The sequence below is a fragment of the Myxocyprinus asiaticus genome, chromosome 26, assembly GCF_019703515.2.
Source record: "Myxocyprinus asiaticus isolate MX2 ecotype Aquarium Trade chromosome 26, UBuf_Myxa_2, whole genome shotgun sequence".
NCBI classification, from domain to species: domain Eukaryota; kingdom Metazoa; phylum Chordata; class Actinopteri; order Cypriniformes; family Catostomidae; genus Myxocyprinus; species Myxocyprinus asiaticus.
The window spans coordinates 3,615,442-3,642,062 of NC_059369.1; the positions used below are offsets into that span (position 1 = coordinate 3,615,442).

General features: G+C 40.0%; 1 protein-coding gene across 2 annotated transcripts in view; it reads right to left on the reverse strand.

The window, feature by feature from the left end:
- Window positions 1–24,008, reverse strand: part of LOC127417330 (genetic suppressor element 1-like) — a 380,629-nt gene extending 356,621 nt beyond the window's left edge. For both annotated transcript variants that reach the window (XM_051657284.1, XM_051657283.1), the window contains exon 1: window positions 21,407–24,008. In XM_051657284.1, coding sequence (XP_051513244.1) covers window positions 21,407–23,539 — 2,133 coding nt within the window. In that variant the 5' untranslated portion in view covers window positions 23,540–24,008. The remainder of the gene's footprint in view (window positions 1–21,406) is intronic.
- Window positions 24,009–26,621: the final 2,613 nt, after the last annotated feature.

The following is a 26,621-nucleotide window of genomic DNA, read 5'->3' on the forward strand; positions in this document are numbered from 1 at the left end:
TCCTCGTGGTGGTGTGGTTACTCACCTCAATCCGGGTGGCGGAGGACAAGTCTCAGTTGCTTCCACTTCTGAGACCATCAATCCGCGCATCTTATCACGTGGCTCGTTGTGCATAACACCGCGGAGACTCCCAGCATGTGGACGCTCATGTTACACTCCACGATCCACACACAACTTACCACGCACCCCATTGAGAGCGAAAACCACTAATTGCGACCACGAGGATGTTACTCCATGTGACTGTACCCTCCCTAGCAACCGGGCCAATTTGGTTGGGAAACCTGGCTGGAGTCACTCAGCACACCCTGGATTCGAACTCGTGACTCCAGGGGTGGTAATCAGCATCAATACTCACTGAGCTTCCCAGGCCCCTGGTGGGGGATCTTTAATGTTGTGGGGCTGTTTTTATGCCAGAGGTCCTGGGCATCTTGTTTCGATACATGGCATCATGGACTCTATCAAATCCCAACAGATAAAAAATCAAAACCTGATTGCCTCTGCCAGAAAGCTTAAAATGGGCTGTGGTTGGATATTCCAGCAGGACAATTATCCAAAACACACATCAAAGTCAACACAAAAATAGTTCACTGACCATAAAATCAAGGTTCTGCAATGGCCATCCCAGTCCCCTGACCTGAACCCCATAGAAAACCTGTGGGAAGAACTGAAGAGGAGAGTCCACCAGTGTGGACCTTGAAATTTGAAGGAACTGGAGAGATTCTGTATGGAGGAATGGTCTCAGAACCCTTGCCATGTGTTCTCCAACCTCATTATAGCATTATAGGAGAAGACACAGAGCTGTTATCTTGGCAAAGGGACGCTGCACAAAGTATTGAATAAAAGGGTGCCAATAATTGTGCCACACATATATTTGACAAAAATATATTTTTTGTGTTTGGAATTGTTTGACATCTATTTGAGGATACATTTTTGTGAATATTTTGAATGAAAGACCAAAAGGATAAACAATAAGGATATATTTTTCACAGCCTTCTTTTCTCATATTTACTAAAGGGTGCCAATATTTTTGGCCATAACTGTATAAACCTTTTTCATGATCTTTCATGATGAATTCTTTTCACAAAATTAATCATAAAATACAATAACAGAGGGTGCATATTGATACTATATATGGTGTGTTAGCATTAGCATAAGCGCCATGAAGACAGAATGTAAACATGATAAATGACACATTATCTACAGCGCATATATTTCTTCTAATCATCACTGAGTGGTTAAAATAACTTATTTTACTGATCTTGTGTGGATTCTATTCATAGAATGGGGCGTGTAGTTATTAATACATTGTAATGTCACATTGGTTTAACATGTAGTATGTTGTCAGGTGAGTGTTTGTCTCATATTTAATTGCTCCTCTAAATGGCTCCCCCAGTGGCCAGAGTCTGAAAGAGTGTACCATAGCTCAGCTGTTTGCCTTGAGTGTATTGGAGACTTAATGTGCTATCTTTCAAATATGACTACAGAAGTTTAGTAAACCACTACACTGAAAGACAAGGGGAGGATTCACTACACCGAATCCTCCCCTAATCCTCATTGTTATGATGGGGGTGGGAGAAAAAATTACGTTGACAGCCCGTTCGGAGTGGCCCCAAATGCCCAGCTGTTCAGATGGGGCCGGGATAGGCCGTGCAGGGGCAGGTGGCTGAGGGGTAAAGGGCTGAGGCAGGGGGAAAGAGAGGGTAAAATTAGCATCTGACTCCATCTATTTTGGCTGCACTTTAGGCCTCGCTGCAGAAACGGGAGGCAGTTGTCAAGACCGTGTGCCGTGTGCTCTGGTGTAACGCCGAGATGAACACTCTCAGCAGTCTATTCAAGTCCTTCAGAGAGACATGGACACATGTATAGATTGAGGATAGTTCACTAGAAGCTCATGAACTGCTTGACAATTTCCACTGCACAAGCACAGTTTTTAAAAAAATAGAAGAAATGTTCTTTAACAACTCTACCCGAGTGCTTGAGAACTCTCTGTCAGCAGAGTGGTAAATACAGCATTAGGGTCAATCCTGTGGCCTTGTTGAACACATGGGTCATGGCCTCTGTTTGACACAGCTGACATAAGCTACAAACTTTTGGATTAGGCCAATTTCCACACCAAGCCTTGAATAAATGTAACTTTACAGAAAATCTGTCTTTGTTCTTGAAAGTTGCAAATTCTTGAAGAGGATAAATGAAATGCTGAGATACAGATTGGTGTAATCATATTTTGGAACAGCCTCCATGTTGGGAGTACACCTATGATGGATTAACAAACTCCCTATGTAGGCAACTTACTACTTTTGGAAGAGAGACACAAAAATAGTTTGGTGTGACCGTAATATTATATTCAGATAAGGTCATTTGCAAAATTTGGTCATTTAAATGAAATGACCACAATACAAAAGATGCATCATGACTGAATTGTTTAAAGGGTGACTGAGAATTATAGCTGTACGTGCTATCAGACAGGCCATATTGTCCTGTGCTTCGGAGCAGAACTTTGGGACAGTTCTGGAACATTGTGTGCAGAACTAACAGAAATGCGTGACTGATCCAGCAGAGTCGAGAGAGACTGGACTGAGCCATCACACCAACAGAACCAGCACAGCGGAAAAATAGGAAAAAGCCTCTCATTTGTGAGAGAGAGGAAGAGTAAAAAAAAAAATATATCCACTGGCTTGAATATACACTCACCAACCCACTAGAAAATCACTAGAAGATCTCTTTAATGTCTCAGTTGTTTCTCCTAGACATAATGGAGATTAAACAGAGACTTTTGCTGAAGTCTACTGTTTCACAAATATTTCTCCTAAGAAAATGACCACAAAAACCTCTTCTACAGAGTTTCAGATGAGATCTCAACGTCTTAAACTGTGCTCCAAATTTTCCAAGATTCCAACCTGGTCTCACAGAGTCATGTTACTATACTTTAATTTTTGCAAAATTATATTTCCGTGGCTCATTGTGTATATTGCAGCAGTTTCCTGTTGGTATGAACACTAGAGGCGCTACAACAACAATCACTTTTATTCGCTTTCACATAAATCACGAGTAATACGGCAAATTATTAGTTCACAAACACTTTTAGCCCTGTTCCTCACACAATGCTTTCTTATGACATCTAAACACTTTTACAGTAGCGCATGACTTGTAAGGTGATACGTTTTAAAGGGTTAGTTCACCCAAAAATTTAAATTCTCTCATCATTTACTCACCCATCATCATGATATCCGGGGGTGTGCGTAACTTTCTTCACCAAAACACATTTGAAGAAAATTTGAAAAATGCAAGTGGATGGTGATCAGACTTTTGAAGCTACAAAAATCACAGACAGTCAGCAAAAATGTCATCCATACAACTCCAGCAGTAAAATTTATGTTTTCTAAAGTAACGAGATCGCTTCTGGTGTGAAAAAGTTCAATAGTGAAAATATCAAATTTAACTTAATATATAAAGTACTCATTACCAGTATATCAAACAATTTATTTGCATAATCATAGACCCTTGCAGCTAGAGTTCAGTCATCAGAAAAGTTTCAGTCAAGACTTTCAGTCATTTTTCCAGTTTAGATCAGGAAATGTGCTTACATTATGGATGTGCCAAAAATGGACACAAGTTTTTGGGAGACCACACACTTTGAAAAACCTCTGCGAATTGAAATTCACAATCCAGAAATAATCATAGCCACAGAATTTAGAAGGGTTGGCATTCCTAAGAACATGTCATATTTATTTTGTATTCATTTTCCTTTTCACATAAATGGGGAAAAACCGGCATTACAGACGTGACATCTCTTCATTACGGATGTGACAGTTGTGAAAGCACATCAAGAGAGAAAACCATCAAAAATGCTTTGAAATCTGCAGACTTTGACCTCTGAGACACATTATATTATGTTTTAATACCCATCAAGGCTGCATGATAAATTGAAATATGATAGAAATCGCCATTTGTCCATGGTATGGTTGATATTTTTGTGGAATCACCCCTGACTGTGCTTCAAAAGTCTGATCACCATCCACTGGCATTTTAAGGACCTACTGAGCTGATATATTTTTCTGTTTTAATTTAAATGTGTTCTGGTGAAGACAGAAAGTCATCCACACCTGGGATTGCATGAGGGTGAGTAAATGATGAGAGAATTTTCATTTTTGAGCCTTTAACATCTGTATTACATAACCAACTACATTTATGAGCTTGCTGGAAGGTGATCAAATTTCACGGTAGCTCAATGATAGCGTGTCGCACTTTCAAGTAAAGGATCGGAGAATGAGTCCTGAAGAGCACACAAGTCGACACGTGAGCCGAAAGAGTCATAGAAGCACCATAAAATAATGAGGTTGCTTCAGAAATTCTGTTTGTTTGACACTTTCGGTTAGGTTCAGGATTAAGGTTGATTTAAAACTCGATAGAGCATTAACCTTAAAAACCTGTTCTCCCAAAATCTGTTTGGGAGAATACTGAATTCACTTTTAGTGGCACAAAGTGTACATTAAACATTGAAACTCCCGTGATACGTATCACAAACCACATAATATCACTACGCAAAGATGTCGCCACAGTTGAGTAATTTTTCATGTAATGAGATCAGGCTGCAAGATTCAGAAGTCTGCAGTCAAAAATTTGAGATCTCAATATGAAGACGAAACTTAAAGAACATGTGTGTCTTTATTTTTGCAATTCTTTTTGGTGCTAAATGCAGAACTCCATTAGCTGAGCAATGAAAAATTTCCATCTAAACCTTTCCTCACTCACACACACACACACACACACACACACACATATACACCCTCTGCACCCTTCACACGATCAGCATTGGCCTCACACTCACACACACACAACAGTGGCATTTCACAGGGGCCGTCTTTCATTTAGAGAGGGAAAGAACTAGATGAGACATGGAGAACAGAGAGATGTTCCTGGCCGACTGCCACTGATGTGTTGAGCGGGGGTCCCACACAATTACACTGGAGCCGGGACAAATTTCTCAGCGCCAGAGCCTGGGCAGCCAGAATCCCAACAGACCCACTGACAGAACCAGTCAAGCTCCCAGATCAGCATACAATGGCTGAGTGACACAGAACAAAATCCACACAAAACCAGAAAGATCCAGCTTCAACACACCAACAGTATGATCAACAGAATAAGAACATACTGTATATAAAATTATATCTATTTTAGATTATAAATTATAATATAATGTACATTTTTTACTCTAATAATATATAATAATATTTAATATTACTTACATACGCATAATAGAATACATACACACACACCGCACTGATTCATCCCACTAACTTGAGTCCTTTGAATCAGTTCACCGATTCATTTAGATTTATTCACTGATGCCATAGTGTCAGAGTGAAACTAATAAAACACTTATAAACCATACACCAGATGTTCAAAGGTATGTTGACTTTTTTTGCCATAAAGAGTAAGGGTTGATACCAAAAACTAACTATGACCATCTTCCAGAGCTGTAGCTTCTGGAAGATACTTATATAGCTACAAGTTCTGAAATACTAAACAGGTTCAAATGAATTCCCAGCCTCTCTTAAAGGGACCATCTAATTCAAAACCATTTTCTTACTATGTGAAATCCTGTAACCTTCAGAACACAAGACCACTTATTAAAACTAAATGTCAAAAACGGCCTGTTTAGAAATCTTCACAATTTTGCTGTCACAACCATGAGCTCATGATCATAAGACCACCCACATTGTAAATGGACAAAATCAAAAGCTGCAATATAGAATATGGCCCCTTAAGCTCTCATGTATAGTGTTCCCATGAACTTTTACAATATAAACTTGTAATTCTTTTGCAGCATTAGAGACAGTGGGTCTGTACTGTACCAAAACCTAGTGAGCTTCCTCCGAAGGTGGCATTTTAAGACGCGCTCCCGACATGAAGGCTGTTCCAAAAGGTAGGTATCTTAATTATGCTGCCTCTTAAGCCAACCCAGAAAGCACAGTGATGAACTTAGTTGAAAAATAGATTCAAGATAGCAGATGGAGTGAGAAATTTAGACTATAAATCTACTTTTAATCCATTCAATACTGAAAGGTATCTATACATAGCAGTTTAATATAATATAAAACTGACTATTTTACCCAAAATGTGTGTGCTGTGCGTCATTAGAGGATTGCGTTGTTTCTCTTGCATCATCTGTATTGAAATCAGTTGCAGGTCGAGTGTCCTGTGCACTGTGCGTGAAGAGCGCTATTTGAATGATGCTTGGAGCTGCTGCCTATGTACAGCGTTCCAAATCGCTCTCTTATGAGGAATCTTTTCAGTTAGGATGCTGCCATAGAAGACAGCTGCTTATGTAGGCAGGAGACAATGGGGCAGCTCAGTAAAGGGTTTTTCACACTGCGCTTATCCCTCGGTTATCTTCATTCTAAACCCTACTTTTAACCCCGGGTAAAGCAATGTTTCACATGCAATTCTGAAAGGGGGTTAACACCGCATTTTACCCTGGAGCTCTGGAGCAGGGTTAGCCCTGAATTTGCGGGGATAACCCCGTGTTGCGGAGCCAAATGTACACAGTGTGAAATGATGCGGTGTTAGAATGTTTCAGAAAGTTGTTTAACAATAGAAAATCAATCATACAAAGCCTCAGTGCTTTCCTCATTTAAATATTCATGCACTTTGTTTCATCGCTGAAACTTTCATGCGCTGTTTACATCCTCCGTCTGAGGGAAACCGGTAGTGTCGAACAGTGGTGGCAAACTTGAACTGCCGTGATGAAGAAACAGTATCCGGTGTTTTTTTGCCATATTTCAGAAGATGAAAGACAAGCAGAGCCAAATTACTTGGTGACATTTCCACAGATGACATTTAGGAACTCTTACTAAATCTATAGAATATACAGTATATGTCCAATATACTGTATAAACTTACAACCGTGATCCATATGAAAGATTAGTCATTTGGCAAACACTTTCTAATTCAAAGTCACTTGCAGGACTAACAAACACTTCTACAGTCCCTTTCACCCCTCGTCTCCTAAACTCACACCACTGAACATTATTCTGACAGCGCCACAGAGTCACAGAGTGTTTAGACTTCTCAGGAAGTCTACATACCAATGGTTTACTTATGGTCGATTATGAGATAGTTGACTTCTTGGTATACGAGAACTACTTTTTATTTCTTAAGATTAACTGATGAATCGAGTAGTATGAAAATACCAGACACATCATTATTAAAAAATTAAATAGGGCTCATTTTGATTTTATGTTGTCTTTAAACAACTAATTAAGAGATGTTGTCTACTCCATGATGTTTCTGGAAAAAAAATGATTTCTTCTTTAAAGAAGGACAACAGCACAATAACACTCTTTCAGCACTGATCTGTCAGAATGACACCAGGTTGAGAGAAGGAGAATTACATCCATTCAAAAGTTTCTTTCGTATGTTTACTCATGTCTTGTGTTTGCGCAGTGCTGAGCACGACTGTAGTTCCAGTGTTGGCCACTCGTGGGCCGTTCAGATATTCGGAAAGCATTGACTGATTTTAGCAGACAAAACATTCAACCTCCTGTCCCTGATTTAACCATGAGACCAGTCTGGTTTAACAGTCAACACTCCTCCCATCTGAACTTCTTAGCATCTCACATGCTGTATGAGTACACACACTTTCTGCACACGCTTAAATAAAGTGTGTGGAGAGAAATAAAGTGTGTGGGGAGAATCGTATACCTAACCTGAAGCACAGCTCACATACTCTCTGACATCATCTTACACAGAACAGCAGTGTATGTGTGTGTGTGTTCTCTGTTTGGACAGAAATCCTATGAACAATGCTTTGCTTGTTGAAGCAGTACCAAAGGATGAAACACACACACACACGTGTGCGCACATTAAAATTCCAGGGAAACAAAGCAGAACAGTTAGTTCATGCATTTATAACTTCAAGACCTGATTATTGTATTAAACTTAAAATAAAAAAGAGATACATTTCTTACCAGCACAGCCGAAAAACACTATTCTCAGCAACAGTAACATAAAATGAAAATTTGTAACCAAGTATCTAAAATGCCAACCAGAATGCTGGTTAGGGACTGTTCAAACATGCTTTTGTGTGCGTCTGTGTTGTTTTTCTATGTACTGTTAACTCGCACTGAATGGACGTCTTTGACTGTTGCGCTCAATCACAGGATCACCACATTTTTAGACAACTTTTTTATAAACGCATTTCGAAACACTTGCGTTGAGTTTCATTCCTAGTGCTGCATTTTGAAGAAGTTTTTGTCTGTTGCACCATTAACCTTGTGCGACCCCGCATCCACATGTGTGGACGTTGTATTTTGGCTTTGCTACATGCAACACATAATTTAAATGAATTAAATTCATATGGTCAAATGGAGTTAGGATTAAAATAAGGTGCATTTCAAACTGTTCTGAGACCTGTGCAGACAGACAGCACACTGGAGGTTAAGTCATTCACTAAATAGGGAGCAAGGGTGCATATGCAGCTAAGTGCATTCACTCCTAAAATCCAATCAAAAGTTCAGTTTCAGGCTGCAGATGATGTTTGGATCACTCAACATGTATGGCAGACATGTGACATTGATAATCAGTACATAGTTTTAGAATTTTATAATGCTAAATTGTATTTAAACATGGTTGGCAGTGATTGGATGATGCTGGACATTACTTTGAATAATAATTATTAATTCAGCTTTATAGAAAATCAGCTGTGATGTCTGTAACATCTCAAAAACATGAATAACCAACACTCCTGGACACATATTAAACTATTTGATGAAAAATATCTGATTTTCTATAGCTTGGTATTATTTTAAACTTCACAACTTAGTCCCGCTGTCCACAAATGTGGACATACATTTTTAGGAAAACTATCTGTTCTAGAATTGTATCTATTTATTTATTTTGTTTATTAGGTGCTAGTTACAAATCTAAAAGGGGAATGGAAAATGCGCACAGCAGTCACACAGCAGGTTAAACATGATTCCAGGTTGTTTTTCACTAAGCGAAGTTTCAGCGCTTGATAAACGGTAACCATTTGCTCTGGTGTGCATATTTACTTACAATAATTGCACAAATTTAATGTCATTTGATTTGAAACCATTTAAAAATCAGAGCAATCCAAAGAGGCTATTTAACCGCAGCAGTGTAACTCCACGCACATGACAACACTTGCGGCCGCTGCCTCAAAGGAACTGTGAACCTGCCCGGGCAGAGCACATATACAGGCAGTGACAATTGGATTATTTTGTTATACTATAAATATTGATTTTAACATTTGAAGATCTATGTATTGTATCTTTATTTGCAGCTATTTTGAGTAGTGTTTAAGGAAATTCCATTACAATAAACATTCTTTATTCCTGCATCCCGATGAAAAACCAATAAACCGTTCATAAAACCACATGGTTTACCACCATGCACATCCCTCATCAGTATGTGTGTAATGCACCAGTCCAAACAGAATACATAGGAGTGGACAAATAAATGTTTAAACAAGCCGTTTCAGCTGGAGTGATGTATCAAATAGTGCCATACACAAATACCAGTGTGATTTGTGTATCAAATTTGTTTGGGGATTGCTCTGATCTTTTTCAGATTACAATACTATCACTTGTGTTATTGAGTAAAAGCTCTACAAATGGATCCATATCAAGCAGTGTCACTGAATGTGTAATATTTTAGGTGCTATGCAAGGGTCAACAGTGAATAAATAAGAGTGTTTTCAGAGACTTCAGCACAAAAACAAGCATACACAACCTCACACATACACAAAGAATGCATGCTAGTACACACGAGGTCACATACAATTGCATGAGTAAACAGTCAGACGTGTGCTCATTTCAAGTGTTCGTAACTTGCCACTTCCTGTTCCAGCCCCACAGTCTCATGGGAAATGAAGTATTTTCTGCTCAGTTGCTGTTTACAAGAAATAAATAAAAGAGTGGGCACGTACACAAAATGATCACATTACAAAATGTTAAAATCACTGTTGGAAACAGAGGACACATACAGTATATCATGAATAGAGCAAACATCATATAATTGATGTCATGAGCTGGTAAAAACTTTGTTAAAGTCAGTGTTTCCCGCAACTTCTCCCTCTGTTTGAAGCTCTCTGTCATGAATAAGTACAGGACACACTTACAGGATTTTTGCATGGTTCACCTGTAAGCCAAATACCCGTTTACAAATCGACAACAGCGCAAAAAGCTAATCTACCAAATATCTATTGAAAATATCATTGGGATAATTTATTCTACCTAAAAGTTCAAAAATCACCCCCTAGCACAAATCACTGTGTAGCTGTTTCTTGTAATTGTGCATTTGTCTTCTACATCAGTGCTTCCCAACCTGGGGGTCGCCAGAGCTTCACGGGGGTCGCGCAGCTCTCTCTATTTTGTGGGTTACAAGAAGAAAAAAGTGGAATGTATGAAAAAGTTATTTTTAAATTATTTTTGTAATAAAGCAAAATTTTAGTATTTTAATCATATTTGATTGTTTATGAGATATTTGAAAAGACAAGACACACAGTATGTCTAACATTTTAAGGTGTGCATCACACGAAAGTGGTAAGGACGGAGGATTATTTATTTATTTATTTTTTAAAGACGTGGCAAACCTTCTTGTTCTAATTGTACAGTACTGAGCAACGATCAATGAGGATTTATTTGGTTTTATGTATTTATTCATTATTTATTTATTATTATTTATGTGGATTTATTATTATTTAATTATCATAATTATCTTAATTATCGTAAACCCAGGGAGTTTTTCCTTTGCAAAACTTGTACTTACAAAATAGACCACAGAACGTCAGGGTTCTTTTGACAAGAGCTCAAATTAAAAATCACACAAAAATATACGTTCAAAGATTTTGTAGTAATACAAAAAATGTCCCTTCACTGGAGAGGGGGGTCATTCGGGATTTTGAATGTTAAAATAGGGGTCCCTTGGAAAAAAGGTTGGGAACCACTGTTCTACATCAAACTCTATTTCAAGAGCTTTCTTGCATGTGCTGCTCACGTTAAATTCCCACAGCAATTCGACTAGGCCAAGCTTTGAGATTTCACTCTGACATTCAATAACCCTCCACTGTACAAATTTAGCAATTATTATAATGCAAATAACACAGAACACAAAGCCTGGACCTTTATAATGGAGAAACTTGATGCTGTCAATCCATCAGTCCCCGAACCGTTAAAGAAGTTCAAAAACATTTTAAAAAACATTACAAAAATTAGCAACAGAAGGGGAACAAGTTCAAAATTAAAAAGAACAGCAGAACTTGTAGTTGAAATATACTGTAAGGAATCTTACCGTATACAGTGAAACATACAGTAAGGAATTAAGTTTTGGGGAATCCCTCGAGCGAGGGAGAGTTACAGTACCGGCAGTGAGTTACCCATAGTGAGAGGAAATACATTACCTCACACGGCAATCACCCCATTCCACTTGGACATAGAACAAGTTAGCCAAGGTGTATGCAGTCTTAAAAAATGTGTTATCAAATATGACATGCCTATTCTATGAACAGAATCCACACAAGATAATTTAAAGTAATATACACTGGTGGCCAAAAGTTTAGAATAATGAACAGATTTTGCTCTTATGGAAAGAAATTGGTACTTTTATTGACCAAAGTGGCATTCAACTGATCACAATGTATAGTCAGGACATTAATAACATGAAAAATTACTATTACAATTTGAAAAAAATGTTCAGAACTTCTTAAACTACTTCAAAGGGTTCTCATCAAAAAATCCTCCACGTGCAGCAATGACAGCTTTGAAGATCCTTGATATTCTAGCTGTCAGTTTGTCCACATTTCACCCCACACTTCCTGTAGCACTTGCCATAGATGTGACTGTCTTGTCACTTCTCACACACCTTACAGTCTAGCTGATCCCACAAAAGCTCAATGGGGTTAAGATCCATAACACTCTTTTCCAATTATCTGTTGTCCAATGTCTGTGTTTCTTTGCCCACTCTAACCTTTTCTTTTTGTTTTTCTGTTTCAAAAGTGGCTTTTTCTTTGCAATTCGTCCCATAAGGCCTGCACCCCTGAGTCTTCTCTTTACTGTTGTACATGAAACTGGTGTTGAGCGGGTAGAATTCAATGAAGCTGTCAGCTGAGGACATGTGAGGCGTCTATTTCTCAAACTAGAGACTGTGATGTACTTATCCTCTTGTTTAGTTGTACATCTGGTCTTCCACATCTCTTTCTGTCCTTGTTAGAGTCAGTTGTCCTTTGTCTTTGAAGACTGTAGTGTACACCTTTGTATGAAATCTTCAGTTTTTTGGCAATTTCAAGCATTGTATAGCCTTCATTCCTCAAAACAATGATTGACTGATGAGTTTCTAGAGAAAGCTGTTTCTTTTTTGCCATTTTTGACCTAATATTGACCTTAAGACATGCCAGTCTATTGCATACTGTGGATCTCAAAAACAAACACAAAGACAATGTTAAGCTGATGAATTGTGATTTTCTAGTACCAAATTATCAATTTAGCATGATTACTCAAGGATAAGGTGTTGGAATGATGGCTGCTGGAAATGGGGTCTGTCTAGATTTGATCAAAAATGACTTTTTTCAAATAGTGATGGTGCTGTTTTTTACATCAGTAATGTCCTGACTATACTTTGTGATCAGTTGAATGCCACTTTGGTGCATTAAAGTACCGATTTCCTTCCGAAACAGCAAAATCTGTACATTATTCCAAACTTTTGCCGCCAGTGTATATGCAGTAGATAATGAGTAATTTGTCATGTTTACATTTTGCATTCATGGCGCTAATGCTAACATGCTATATGTGGCCATACGCACCAATTACCTTCTGTTATTGTGGCTTATGATTAATTTTGTGAAAATAATCCATGTAAGATTAAAAAAAAAAGGTTTTTATACTTGTTTGTTAAAGAAAGAAAATTATACTACTGTGTGTGTATAATAGGGGGAGATTGTACAAAAGTGTAATCTAAATTGATTACAGGCAGCAGACAAAGATATGAATGGAGCAGCATATCAAAGAGTATTTCAGTACATTTGGTTCCTTTTGTAGACTAATCAAAAAAATAAAATAATCACAGGACATCTTGAAAAATGTCTCTGCGTGAACCATTGTACAATTGTTTGCAAATTTGCACAAGCCCGGTAACTCTGCGCTCCAGTTTGTTCATGTTTAATGATCTCAACAGAGTGAAGGAATCAACTGGGAAAAGATAGGTGGAGCACCGGGTCACACTCACGGATGACGTGGACCAATGGCAGTAAGGTGTTTAGCAGCGTCCCTGCTGTTCGTGCTGGTGAGCTGTTTTTGACCAACGCAACACACTCAAAAACACTGTCTTTTTGGCCAGATTTTGTTCAAAAGGATGTTACACCTGTTTATTCTTTCATTTAGAAAAAAAAGTATATCGTTGTAGAGGTGGAGCTAGTTATTACATTGTAATGAAAGATTATAAAGACAAACATGTTTGTTTATTTTTTCTTTTTGGAATAACGTGTACTGGTGAATCATGCACAATAAAATTCAGAAACAATTTAGGGTTAATTATATGCTTTATGAGCTATGGTTTTAACTGTAGCTACTGTATATCAACAGCATCTATGGCATACTGTTGGTTGCCACTGAAAATAATTTTGACCCCCTCAGCTACTAAAATGTGTGTACAGTAATGCACTGACTATTAAAGTCTATGGGCATGAGTGAACTTCACTTTTGTTCAGGTATGCAAACTTTTCCCAGGCCCTAACAAAATGGCATGCTCATTGTGAATAGTTGTAGTGTGAAAATGTCTTTGGCAATTTGCATAGCTTCATGGTGTCACTCTTTGCGTGAAACTTTAATCTGTGTTGTCAAATGGATGTACAGTGTCTGAGGCTGGATTTAGTTTAGGCTTGCTGTCTCCTGAATAACAATGATAGCCCTGCTGGATAAGAGACTGAAGCTATTCCTGTGATGCTGTCTAATGCTGGGCAGATGTATGCATGACAACATTAGCACAGAGCTTGGATCTAAGCATAGAAAAAGTCTGTCACTTCAGCAGCAGGACCTGATACAGCTCCTGTTACACCACCACTAATATAGACCTAACCAGAGACACAGAGTAATTCTGCATTTTACCTAATCTTACAGACCGACAAACCATCAGCCTAACAAAACCACTGTTGACAAAGGAAATATCATTTTGTGAGAGATGAGGAGGGGAGGGAAGCGTATTTAATTTTTCATGTAAAAATGTTCTAATTTAAACATTTTCTGTTTTCAATATATTTCAGGGTGAATTCTGAGTTGTATGTCTCATTTCCCATCACTGAATTCAATTATTTATAATATAATCAGCTATTGGCCGCTGCCAATGTGGGTCCGACGGACAAGATAAATAAGATAAAGTATATTCAATGTAGAGATGCCGTGGTGTGAGATTTTGATGGTTAAATTACTGTCTGAGAAAAAAATCGCGGTGCACTGATGTAAAAAATGCATATCACATAACAACTGTCTAAATGTCTAAGTTGATGTATTTCTGGGGATTATGTGGATGCTAAGGGAAGCCTTATAATAAGAAAACTGAAACACACACACAAAAAGAGGTAATAAGAGACACTCCAATCTAGGGCACAACACCGCTTATGTGCATCCCGAGCTCAGTGATGTGCTAATGTAACCAGAGTGCTTCAAAAGTGTAAATGTAAGATTATTGTGATTGCGCAACACGTAGTTCATGCATTAAACAGTTTTTTCTTCTGCATCAGTTTATTAAAGCAATCCATTGTTCTGTCAGACACCCCAATATAAAGCATCAGCAATAGACTCTATATAATGTACACAACACCTTACAAATAAACCTGTGGACTATGAATAATAACGGAAACATTGCGTACAGCAGGCAATTTAAAATCCTATAATGACTAAAATTGATATTTATTGTTGAATGCGGTGAATTTGTACAGAAGCAATGCTTTAAATAATGAGGATGATTTAAGATGCAACTTTTCACAGTTTACTCGCTGATAGCACACAAATGCACCACGCGTGGTCAGCACGCTTAAACATTACATAAAGTGGCACCTTTAATACATCACTTTAAAATCAACACAGCTAAAAATATTAAACTTACTAGTTTGTTGTTGGACTATTAGTGGAGCATCCTGTCCCAAGAATGTGTGTCTTTCTATGACTTCTGTCTGCTTGTTTACATCCATTGTCTTTAGTCAGTCATTTAAATGCTGCCAAACAGCCGCTATTTTGATGGATATGAGTCTGGTTGATCGATTCCTCTGTTATATTTTAGAATTTGTGTGTTTAAGCTTCAGTTTCACATGAATTGAAAGTTCATATTCAGTTCGTGACACCTGGTCATTAAAGCATCACGCAGCAACCGTCCGTAACCATAGCAACAGCTCCAGTACACACATATGCGCAAGAGTTTTCCCATTTAGGCTTACAAAAATCTTACGAAAAAATCTTTTATATTATATATTTATACATTATATCTAATATTTTTGCCACGTGTAAATAAAGCATTTCACGGTTTTTAACCGTGGATTCTAAATTCTTACAGTTAAATTAACCGTATAATCATGTCATCCCTAATTCAATGCATACTCTTAAATATTTATCCACTGTATTATATCAAACATTCAGAAAAACCATTAGGGTTAATGTTTCATAAAAAATGATCCTTTCAGAAAATTACAATTCTTACCTGCTCATCTGAAATGCCTGTCTGCTTTCCTCACCATGAAAAACAACTGATCATTTCTATGGATGACTTTAACATCTTCACTGACTCCACATATGAAGTCATGTGATATATTTCATGTTTTCAATTCATACAAAAGATTTGTGTTGGTAACAAACCAACCGTCCGAAATTTCACGTTGTCAGCCACAGACTGTCTTGTGAGTTTTATTCCTGCAGGGGCGCTTGACCCTTCAAAACCAAATCCTCCATTCATCCGCATTTAAATCTAAGAACGCTTTATGGGGGCCTGGGTAGCTCAGCGAGTATCGACACTGACTACCACCCCTGGAGTTGCGAGTTCGAATCCAGGGCATGCTGAGTGAGTCCAGCTAGGTCTCCTAAGCAACCAAATTGGCCCGGTTGCTAGGGAGGGTAAAGTCACATGGGTTAACCTCCTCGTGGTTGCTATAATGTGGTTCGCTCTTGGTGGGGTGCATTATGAGTTGTGCGTGGATGCCGCGGAGAATAGTGTGAAGCCTCCACACACGCTATGTCTCTGTGGAAATGCGCTCAACAAGTCACGTGATAAGATGCGCGGATTGACGGTCTCGGACACGGAGGCAACTGAGATTCGTCCTCCGCCACCCGGATTGAGGCCAGTTACTACGCCACCACGAGGACTTAGAGCGCATTGGGAACTGGGCATTCCAAATTGGGGAGGGAAAAAAAAAAGGAACGCTTTATATCCATTTGGAGACATTTTACACTGGATAGTTATTTTAAATAAGAACTGATAATTGCAAGGATTCATACCTGTGAATGAAGATCCACATCAGCATTATCTATAAAAGCATTTATAAAAATCCTCATCCAGTAATAATAAACGACTGAGTTCATGCATCCTGGGCAGTGCTGAGAAAAGTAACAGTTGGGCAATACCAACTCTTACAACGGAGGGGGGACTTCAGTTTTTTTGTCTCAATATGACAGATTCACACCCACGCAACTGCAAGGTATCTCAAACAAAATTATTTTCAGCGCTGATAAAAATATATAAATAAGGGCAGATGCATGATGCAAATCACCCCTTTCACAGCATTGTCTCCCCCCCAGTTCTATGCCAGTGTGTGTGGGTGAGAAACAGATCAAGATTAAAGTCCTTTTTTCTATAAAGGCTGCATCCGAAACCTGGAGAATGCTGCCACCGGCAGAGGTAGGAAGGGACCAAGGTACTGTATGTCCAAATCCAATGTTCGTTTCACATCCTGTCTACCGAGATGCCTTCATCTGATCGATTTTTGAAGGCAGCATATATGTATTCTTCGCTGCCTATGAAATCCCACAATTCTGTGCATGCCGTTCCACAACGGCTGAGCTGAAGGGAGAAAAAAAATGCCGGCCGAAGAGGCAGTTGACAGCCAATTTGTGTATAAATGTAACTTTTTATTCACTTTTTCCAACTTTCTAACGAGAAAGTAGTACTGTAGTTATTAAATATATCCTACATGTGGTTATCGCCAAAACTCTCTTGATTTTATTGTGAATTATTAGACCATTCAGACACATTACCTTTAGTGGACACTAGATGGCATTAATCAGTTGCTGGTATCCTAGCAACGATGTGACCTTATGCTCCCTCAGTAGCCAAAACCAGTTTCTAGAAGTACCTTTGTACGCAAACGCTGTCTGTTGAGTCATTGACTGATAGGTTAGAGAGGCAACAAGACAACTACTTTTGGTTTTGGATGCTGCCTAAATCTCCACTTTCACATTCTTCTTCTTTTGTTTTTAGCGATTAACATTCTTCATGCATGTCGCGCGTCTCTGTACTCTGTGTGGCTATTTGGTGTTCCTACTGCTGGTCGCTCTAATGTTGTTGGTGGGCTTCACAACTGGCTACAGCTTTAGACAATAATTTCACAGATAAGATATATTGCCAGTAAAACAAAAATGTCATACTTATTTGACAAGGAATTATTTGTTTTACCTCTAAGGGCAGAGTGTTTTACATACACTGCAGCAGTGCTCAATCTGTGTCCCATAGAAGAAAGTATGTCATTCGGGTTTGGAACAAAATTAGGGTGAGTAAATGATGCCTGAATTTACATTTTTGGATGAACTTTCCCTTTAACCATTTAGTGCTGTCTTAAAACTGGACTGTGACTGATTTTTGTGTGTAGCCGACTGAAACCAAGACGTGTGTTGAGTGTCAACACAACAGCAGAAGCGGCTCTGATGCTGCATTTTATCTACACAACTGAAGCCTTAAAGACAAATCATTTTTGAAGGCATAATCTACAATCACTTTATTCATTTAAACCATACAATGATGACTTTAACACATCACAGCTTCATTTTCTGTTACAGCGTGATCTTCTGTAAAGCTGCTTTGAAACAATGTGTGTTGTGAAAAGTGCTATACAAGTAAATATGAATTGATTTAAAACCTAAACTTAACTGAAACTTTAACACTGCTCTTTTTCTGCCTTGCATGCCCTGTGATTTCCTGCAAGACATACAAATACTTTAAACCAACGAGTCTTCTTCAAAAAGGGGTCCACCACAGGGGGTCCGCAAATTATTGTTTGATCCACCACTGGCATTATTAATAATCACTTACTCGCACGCGAGCGACAGCGAGAGAGAGGGGTATGAATTTTAGTCTATCGACATGTTTAAGTCCTTTGCAGCTGCATGCCAAATCTTAAAGTGTGACTAAACAGCGATTGTCAGCAGAAGCGGCCCGGACAAACCCTTCACGCGCCCATGCTCATCACAAGCCGCTCAATGCGCGACACACATCAGGTTTACTCAGCAGTTTAGGGTCACATGAGTAAATGCGTCTGAGCAGATGACAACCTACAGTTTCTTTTATTATTAGTTGCTTTTTGCTTTCAGAACAACAGCTTACTTGCCTAAAGTTACCGCTGAGATTATCAAGATGGCATACATGGTCCTTAACGTTCCACACACACAAGACGGTGACTCTCAAATCAACATATTTCAAGGTGCACTCAACGTTTTTCTCATTACAAAGTTTTACTCCTAATGAAATTGATCACTCACATGAGATGAAGACTCCATTTTATTAACCTTATAAAAGTTGTTTTATTCTACATGGACAGGGTCTGTCTGTCTTTTTCTTTCTTTTTGGAGGAGGTTTGGCACAGGGATTAACAAGAAAAATAAAAAAGTGTCACTTCATGTCATAAATGTTGCAGACCCCTGTTGTACACCCTGCTGAAAAGACAAACTAAAACCAGCTAACCTCCCAGCTTAAACCAGATTGGCCAGGCTGGGAGCCTAGCTAAGACCAGCCTGACCAGCTAAGACCAGCCTGACCAGCTAAGACCACCCTGACCCGCTAAGACCAGGCAAGGTGACCAGCTTAAACCAGCCAACCAGCTTATGCTGGTTTTAGCTAGTCTTTTCAGCAGGGCAACATTCAGTGATTGTTTCAATGGCTTTGCAATGTAAATATCATGAAGTATGTACACACAATAATATCGTAGTATCAACCATAAACGTTTTTATAGGCATTTATATGACAAGGGGTCCTTGGCCTGAAAATGGTTGAAGACCCCTGCTTTAAACCCTTATTTCTTCTTTCTCTGTTTATACTCCTTCGCACAGACACACAATGCACCTAAAGAACGCTGACCGGCACACACACACATCCACACACACACTTCCCCTCATATGACTGCTGCAGCCCAAGCAATTGGCTCGCAATGACCACGTATAAGCCTCCAGAGAACATCTTCCTGCACACCAGGATTCAATGCCAAATAACAAAGCATAACAGGGGAAGTATAACTGGAACAGCATAAATGAAAGCAAAATGCTTAAAAATAATAATAATAGTAATAATAAATCCACAAAAAGTGGATTTCAAATAATACATAGTGGCGCCAACAGTATTTGGACACTTGGAAACTTAAAGGGATAGTTCACCCAAAAAAGAAAATTCTGTCATAATATACTCAACCTCAAAAAAAAAACTAAAAAACATTTTTGCCACTTACTCAACTTATTTTGTGACAAGCTCATTATTTTGCTTTGGAATTAAACTTTTAAAAAGGTTAAAAGAGGAGCAAACGCTATTTTATTGTTCTGAAAATTATTTCCAAAAGATTTAAGAAAGCCACAAGAAAATTACAAGACAGAAAAGATACAAATATGATAATATGACAATTGATTTGGGGAAAAAAGGTTATTTTGCACTTCTAAAACATTTGTACACTTTTTTTTTCTTTTTTTTTTTTCAGTTTAAAACAATAGAACTCACATTTTACATATGTATGATAGAAACAAATTCATATTATGTATATTCCGCATGTTTTACTTTTTTGGATTACATTTATTTTTTAGGTGTTTCTTTATATCACACACGGAAAAAAAAATATTATTATTATTTTGACAATACATTTACGTAATTAATTATAAATAAACCATTTTTATCCCTATGCCTAACATCTCCTTTTGTGTTCCACAGAAGAAAGTCAGTCAGGTTTTGAACAACACTGAGGGAGAGTAAATGATGACTGAATTTTCATTTGTGGGTGAACTGTCCACAAATCTCACAAAACAATGTCTGAATGCCATTGCATTAAATACAAAACATCAAACCAAATGGCATCTGCACACAAATAATGACCTTTTCCTAGAACCAACTTCATTTTTCTAAGCCATTTTTGCAATGACTTTTAATCAACTGGTGTTGCAGTTATTAGTTAGTTCCCCTCAAGTTCACACGTGTCCTAGCAAAGTACCCACAGGTGGAGTTAACTATGGACATTTCACAAAATTTGAACCAGAAAGCATCCAAGCAATTTTGGTCTGATTAGTTTTTGTGAAATGTTTTGCTTGAAAAGTGTGCTTGTGCTATTTAAGATAAATACCACTTGGTTTGACATACATTTTTAAGTGTAGCTTAAGTGTCCAAATACTTTGTGGGGCCACAGTATCTAAATACATGAATACAGTCACCCACACACACACACACACACACACACACACACACACACACACACAAGATAAGCTTATAGGTCTAAGTAAATCCAGACAGTCTCTCACAGAAGACCTGATTCCCCCCCAACATTTCACCTTTCTGGAACATTGCACACTTACACTCAAAAATACACCAACACCAGGAGACCAACAAAAGCTTGAGTTGGCCTTGAACACTCTGTGAAGAATGTTTTGAAACAGCGCTTACGAGAACACGGATGTCTGCAAAATGTTTATTTCTTTAATGCGACGGGCTCCACACTTTATCTACCCCCTGCCTGGTCTGGCCAACACACTTGCTAGAAAACACAGCAGCCTGCCATAAAACTCCAGTTTCACACTTGGCTTGCTCACTCATCAGTGCATCATATGAACTTTTGCATGCTGGCCCAGATACAGTGCCTGCCAAAGTTGGCCTAATAACCTGTGCTAACCAGGGGAATGACTAGCATACAATCATTTCGGCATTGGGGAAAATGCCAGGGGGGCAACACCACCCCTATCCCCACACATGGTGCTAACAGAAATCCCATGAAGACGCAGAAATCCCATCAAGGAGTCACTAGTAAAAACAGACACCTAAAGGTACTCTGGGGACTGCAAGGTTCTAATAAGTTTCCAAACATGCAAAGATGCTTGTGACCACCCTAAAGATGACACAAGAGGCTTAGGATTAATGTGACAGAAAGCAATCTGGCCCACAATGATCTTACCTTGTGTTTGGAGATGGCGGTTCCACCAACCGGCTTCATGTTCTGCCCAGCCAGAACCATGGACTTACATTCCATACAGGAGCCGATGGTTAGCTGCTTGCCATTGTCAATCACCAGGGTTCGGCTGACCCTCGGGGCATAGAGGAACACGGGCAAGCGGGCAACACTCACTGCTTTCAGCCCCAGTGGCCTTTTCTTCTCCTTCCTACAAAAGAAGCAGACAAAAGTGTTGCAGCTGTACTGGCGGGACCAGGGGCTGCTGGATGGGCCTGTTCCTGAGCCCTGACCCTCATGTTGGGTCCACTGGCCAAGCAGATCATGGTAACACAGCGCACAAGCTGACACAAGGCCCGTGGCATCGGCAGGGCGGGCACCGGGGGCAGGAGGATGGACGGTTAGAAAGGGAAAGAAGGGTTCTCGCTCTCCGCAACGGCCTGGAGGGTTAACGTGAAGCTGATACTCTGTTCCTCCAGAGAGTTCCTCCCCACATAAGTAACAGATGGAGGTGTGGTTTGTCATGGCAGTTTGAGAAAGAGTCGACAGGGTTCCACTGGAGGTGGATGCCAAGACTCCTCCTCTGCCCATGGCTAGGTGGTATCTCCCAAGGAAGGCGCTGACAGAGATAATGAGCTCCTCGCTCAGACAGAAGCAGTACTCCGCCCAGACGTCCTCCAGGATGCTGTGACAAGTGACACAGCAGTGTACCCGTCCATTACACACGCTTTGTGCATTCGGCGGGCACGGTAGCAGGTTTATAAAGGGAAAGTACATTGCACTGCGGGCTTTACTTGCACTGGCACAGGTGTACACTACTCTAATCTCTCGCCCGCAGTCCTGCCCGCACAGGTAGCAGACCTCCTTGTGATTCTGTGGCATGGAGGGGAGCGGTTGTATTTTGGGTAGACCATCCCCAGATTCATGGGTTGCAGCACCTGTATTGAGGGGCACTACGTAGAGTCGCTGGAGCACAGGCACCTCTGCCAGCTCGAAGCCTTGCCATTGTTGTATGAGCGAGGAGTGGCAGCTGGCACACACCAGCGTGTATCCACCCGGGCTGAGGGACACGGCACCAGTTGGGGGAGTGTGGAGCCACAGAAAAGGAAAGAAGGGCTCAGCGGAACCTCTCTCCTGCTTCTGTACAAACACCCTGAAACGGCCCCCTTCAGAAAGCCTGCTTCCACAAACATAACATGCACATTCATCAGCAGAAAGCTTGGATTGACTCTTCTCTACATCCAGGTGAGATGATGCTGTGCGTTCTCTGTCATCGTCGCTGGTGATGTTGATCTCGCAGCTGTCAGACCCATCTGAGTCAACGGCGGACGCGTGTATCCACTGCGTGTTACGGGTGATGATGCCGTTATCCTGCACAGGTGTGCGCACAGAAGGGCTGTCGTACTGCTGGAGAGTCACGGTCACCGATGAGTGCGATGTGTGATTGATGATTTTAGTCGTACGCCGGTCTGATTGGGGCACATCTGCGTAAACTCTAACCGGATAGCGCACTGACTCGGGGCTGCTCTTAACACTCACAGAGCTCTTCCCGCTGCCTTCTTTTGACGCTTTTTTAGATGCGCGGGAACCCGTGGCATTACTGTTGTTCATAACAACCCCCGACAGATCCAAGTCCCGCTCGGACATGTTGTCATTATCAGAGAATGAGGAGAAGTCCGAGTCATTGGCGTCATAATTGCCGACGCTCATCCTCCGCTCCAGGTCGTAGGAGATGTTCCGTGAGTCGCACTGGTACGGTCTCTTGAGCCAGTACATGCGCTTCTCGATGGGCGTCCTGCTGCGCTCGAACGAGTTCCACTGTTCGCGCAGGAAGCAGTGGCACACGGCGCACACCAACGCGTCCCCGTCCGGACCGATGTCTACCGCGCCCGGGGCTGGATCCTGGCCCTGCAGGAACGGAAAAAACGGACAGTCCTTCTCTCGCTGGTATTTCACTTGTAAGCTCAGCTCTTTTCCTGGGGTCACCCCGCTCCCGCAGATGAAGCAGTGGACAAGGAAGATCCCGTTGCGCTCGGATCTGCACAGGCTGCCGGGCAGAGCGCTCTCGTCCCCGGGCAGAGCCGCAGCCATGAGCCGCTGCTGCGCCTTGGAGATCGATGTTAGCTCCGGATCGCTCATAGTTCCGTGCGTAATGACTGAAGAATCACAGACAGCATGATTTCAAAGCCATCAGCGTTTTTTGTGCGTTTGCTCACATGTGTAACGCCATCAATGCTGCTGGATAACTCTCAGCAAACTCTGTCCCTCCGCCTGATTTCTCTTTCCAAAGTGTAAATGTCCGTAAAAGCGCATCGATCCGCCGTTTTGAGTCACATCCTCACGTGTGGCAGTGACACCCGCATGCTGTATGAGAGCTGAAAGTCTTGTTGAAGTTACTCGGCGAACTTTCTGTGTGTGACTGTGTTTGTGTGTGTGCTCAAACTTTGGCTGTGAAACGAGTGAACAGCGCCATCACTCACTCACACTCTCTCTCTCTCTCTCTCTCTCTCTCTCTCTCTCTCTCTGTATTCAGTTCAACACAACAATGAATCGACGTGAATCATATAGCTTTATTTATTGCAGTTGGAAAAATGGAAACATTAAATGCATCAATTACTCATTACAGGGCCATTACAAAAATCCTAAACTTGCTGCAAATTTGCCACAATGTTGCTGCTCCTTATTTTCACATGCAGATTAGCTTGTGATTTGCTGCAAATGTTTGCCGCAAGTTTACTGCAAAGTTTATTTGCATGTGAAAAATATCAGTGGCGAATTTGCAGCAAATTTGCCATGAACTCTCGATTTTTCTAAGGGGCTGTGTCTCAAAAGTGACCTATCTTCTTAGACAGCATTTCAGACATCATGCAGATCAAGAGCATGCAGCCCTATAATGCTGTTTTGTTAGGCAAGACACTTATAAACATTCAATTTAATTTACTAATAAATTAGGTGATGCTATGACATAATTTTATGTAAAGTGTGTTGTGAAAGGTTGTTGTGCGTGAAAATCCCAGGAGATCAGCAGTTACAGAAATACTCAAACCAGCCCATCTCGCACCAAAAATCATGCCACGCTCCAAATCACTGAGATCAAATTGTTTCCCCATTCTGATGGTTGATGTGAACATTAACTGAAGCTCCTGACCCGATAATTGCATGGATGATTGTTGGTGCCAGACGGGCTGGTTTGAGTATTTCTGTAACTGCTGATCTCCTGGGATTTTCACACACAACAGTCTCTAGAATTTACTCAGAATGGTGCCAAATACAAAAAAACATCCAGTGAACAGCAGTTCTGTGGACTGAAATGCCTTGTTGATGAGAGAGGTCAACAGAGATTGGTCAGACTGGTTTGAACTGACAAAGTCTATGGTAACTCAGATAACCGCTCTGTACAATTGTGGTGAGAAGAATATAATCTCAGAATGTTATTCTGAGATGCGGGTTGCCGCTGTTTTGGCAGCACGAGGGGGACCTACACCATATTAGGCAGGTGGTTTTAATGTTGTGGCTGATCGGTGTATATGTAAAAGCGCTATACAATATATTTGTTGTGAAAAACACTATAAAAATAAAAATGACTTAAGGGTATTGTAAGGCACTATTAGGTGACATTGGAAAAATAAATTAAAGAACATTAAATGAAAGCATGTCAACATATTTCCACATTTCAATGACATTCAAATTTGAGATTTTTTTTAGGTAAAACTTGGGTTCATCATTACACCATCATTAAACCGAATTTAAAAGCAGACGAATGAAACCGTTTTTTCAAGAGTTTTACTATTATGCAGAGTACAAGAACAGAGTCAAAGTTAGCATCTAACCAGCAGTGAAAATAGTATATTTAAGTTATTGTTATAGTGCAGAAGACACAGTAGGGTATATACATGTTCAAATAGAATGTGAATTGGAATAGTAAAATGTGCAAAAATTGGCGAGGGTTCAGCAGTGGTACTAGAAAACTAGCAAGAGTGCAAAATGGTGAGAGTCTTGTCTGAATCTTGTAATTGAATCTTGTCAGTTACTGAATCAGAGCTAATTCATACAGGCTTTATGACAGGCACATAATTGCAAGTCCATTATGCCAATTCTAGCTTTAAAGAAATGTTCTGGGATCAATACAACTTAAGCACTACCAACTGCTTTTGTGGCAAACTGTACATTACACAGAAAACTATTTCAACTGGTCCCTCGTTTAAAAAATGTGATTACAGTAAGAAACTTGGAAGTAAACAGGGCAACACAATAAATGTTATAAACGAAAGTTCAGGAGGAACCTGAACATTCAGTCCTGCCAATCAAGCTACTAGCATAATAGCATTGTTTTGAAGGCATTTAAGCTGCCACTTATCATCCTCCAGTGACAATTCTTCTGTCATCCCACCTCCAACCCAACTTTCCACCTTTTTTTGAGCCTCTTCATTAGAGAAAGCAAGCCAGATCTGTTTACCTTTAAAGCTAAAGGCTATTTCAAGGGCTGGATGAGCAGGTGAACTTGTTAAACATAATTTCAAAACTATAGCCTGCTGTTAAGATCAGCTTAAGCAGCATGTAATTCCCATGCTGGTGTAGGCTGGTTTATGCTGGTTTGGTGCTGGCCTAGCTTGAGGATAAGCCGTGTTGTTCACCAGCCAAACTTAGCTAGTGAAGCTGGCAGACCAGAATGGTTTTCAAGTAATGTTGGTTAACCAAGGAAGTCTTGCTGGTTAAGCTAGTCAAAAAGCCTTGTTTAAACATCAGCACACCAGCATCCCGTGTTGTGGACCAGCATTTAAAACACAACTTCATGAGTTCATATAGTCCTGAAGCGTATAACGGTAAACGTATTTGGCATGCTGTCCATAATGGAGGGGCTCGAGAACAGTACTAGGCTTGAGCTCTGAGATCCCCCTCTGAACTATCGGACTAAAGAATCAAAAGAAAGACAATTCTGAAATAATTGGAATAGGCATTATAAAATATGAAGTTGGAGATGGCGAGGTGGAGGGATGCCAGAGGAACCGTCACCAGTCCGAGCGAAGCAGCTGCTAATATATCCCTGGGGTATGATTGGCAGGCCTAGATGAACAAGCTCCTCCCGAACTTAAATTTGGAAATTCATAAATGCTGATGATCAGTTATGATGGGTTTTTATATACTGTATATATTTTTATATACTGTATACAGCCTAAATAGATAGAAGAACTGTGACAAGTTTTCCAAGAAGCTTGGAACA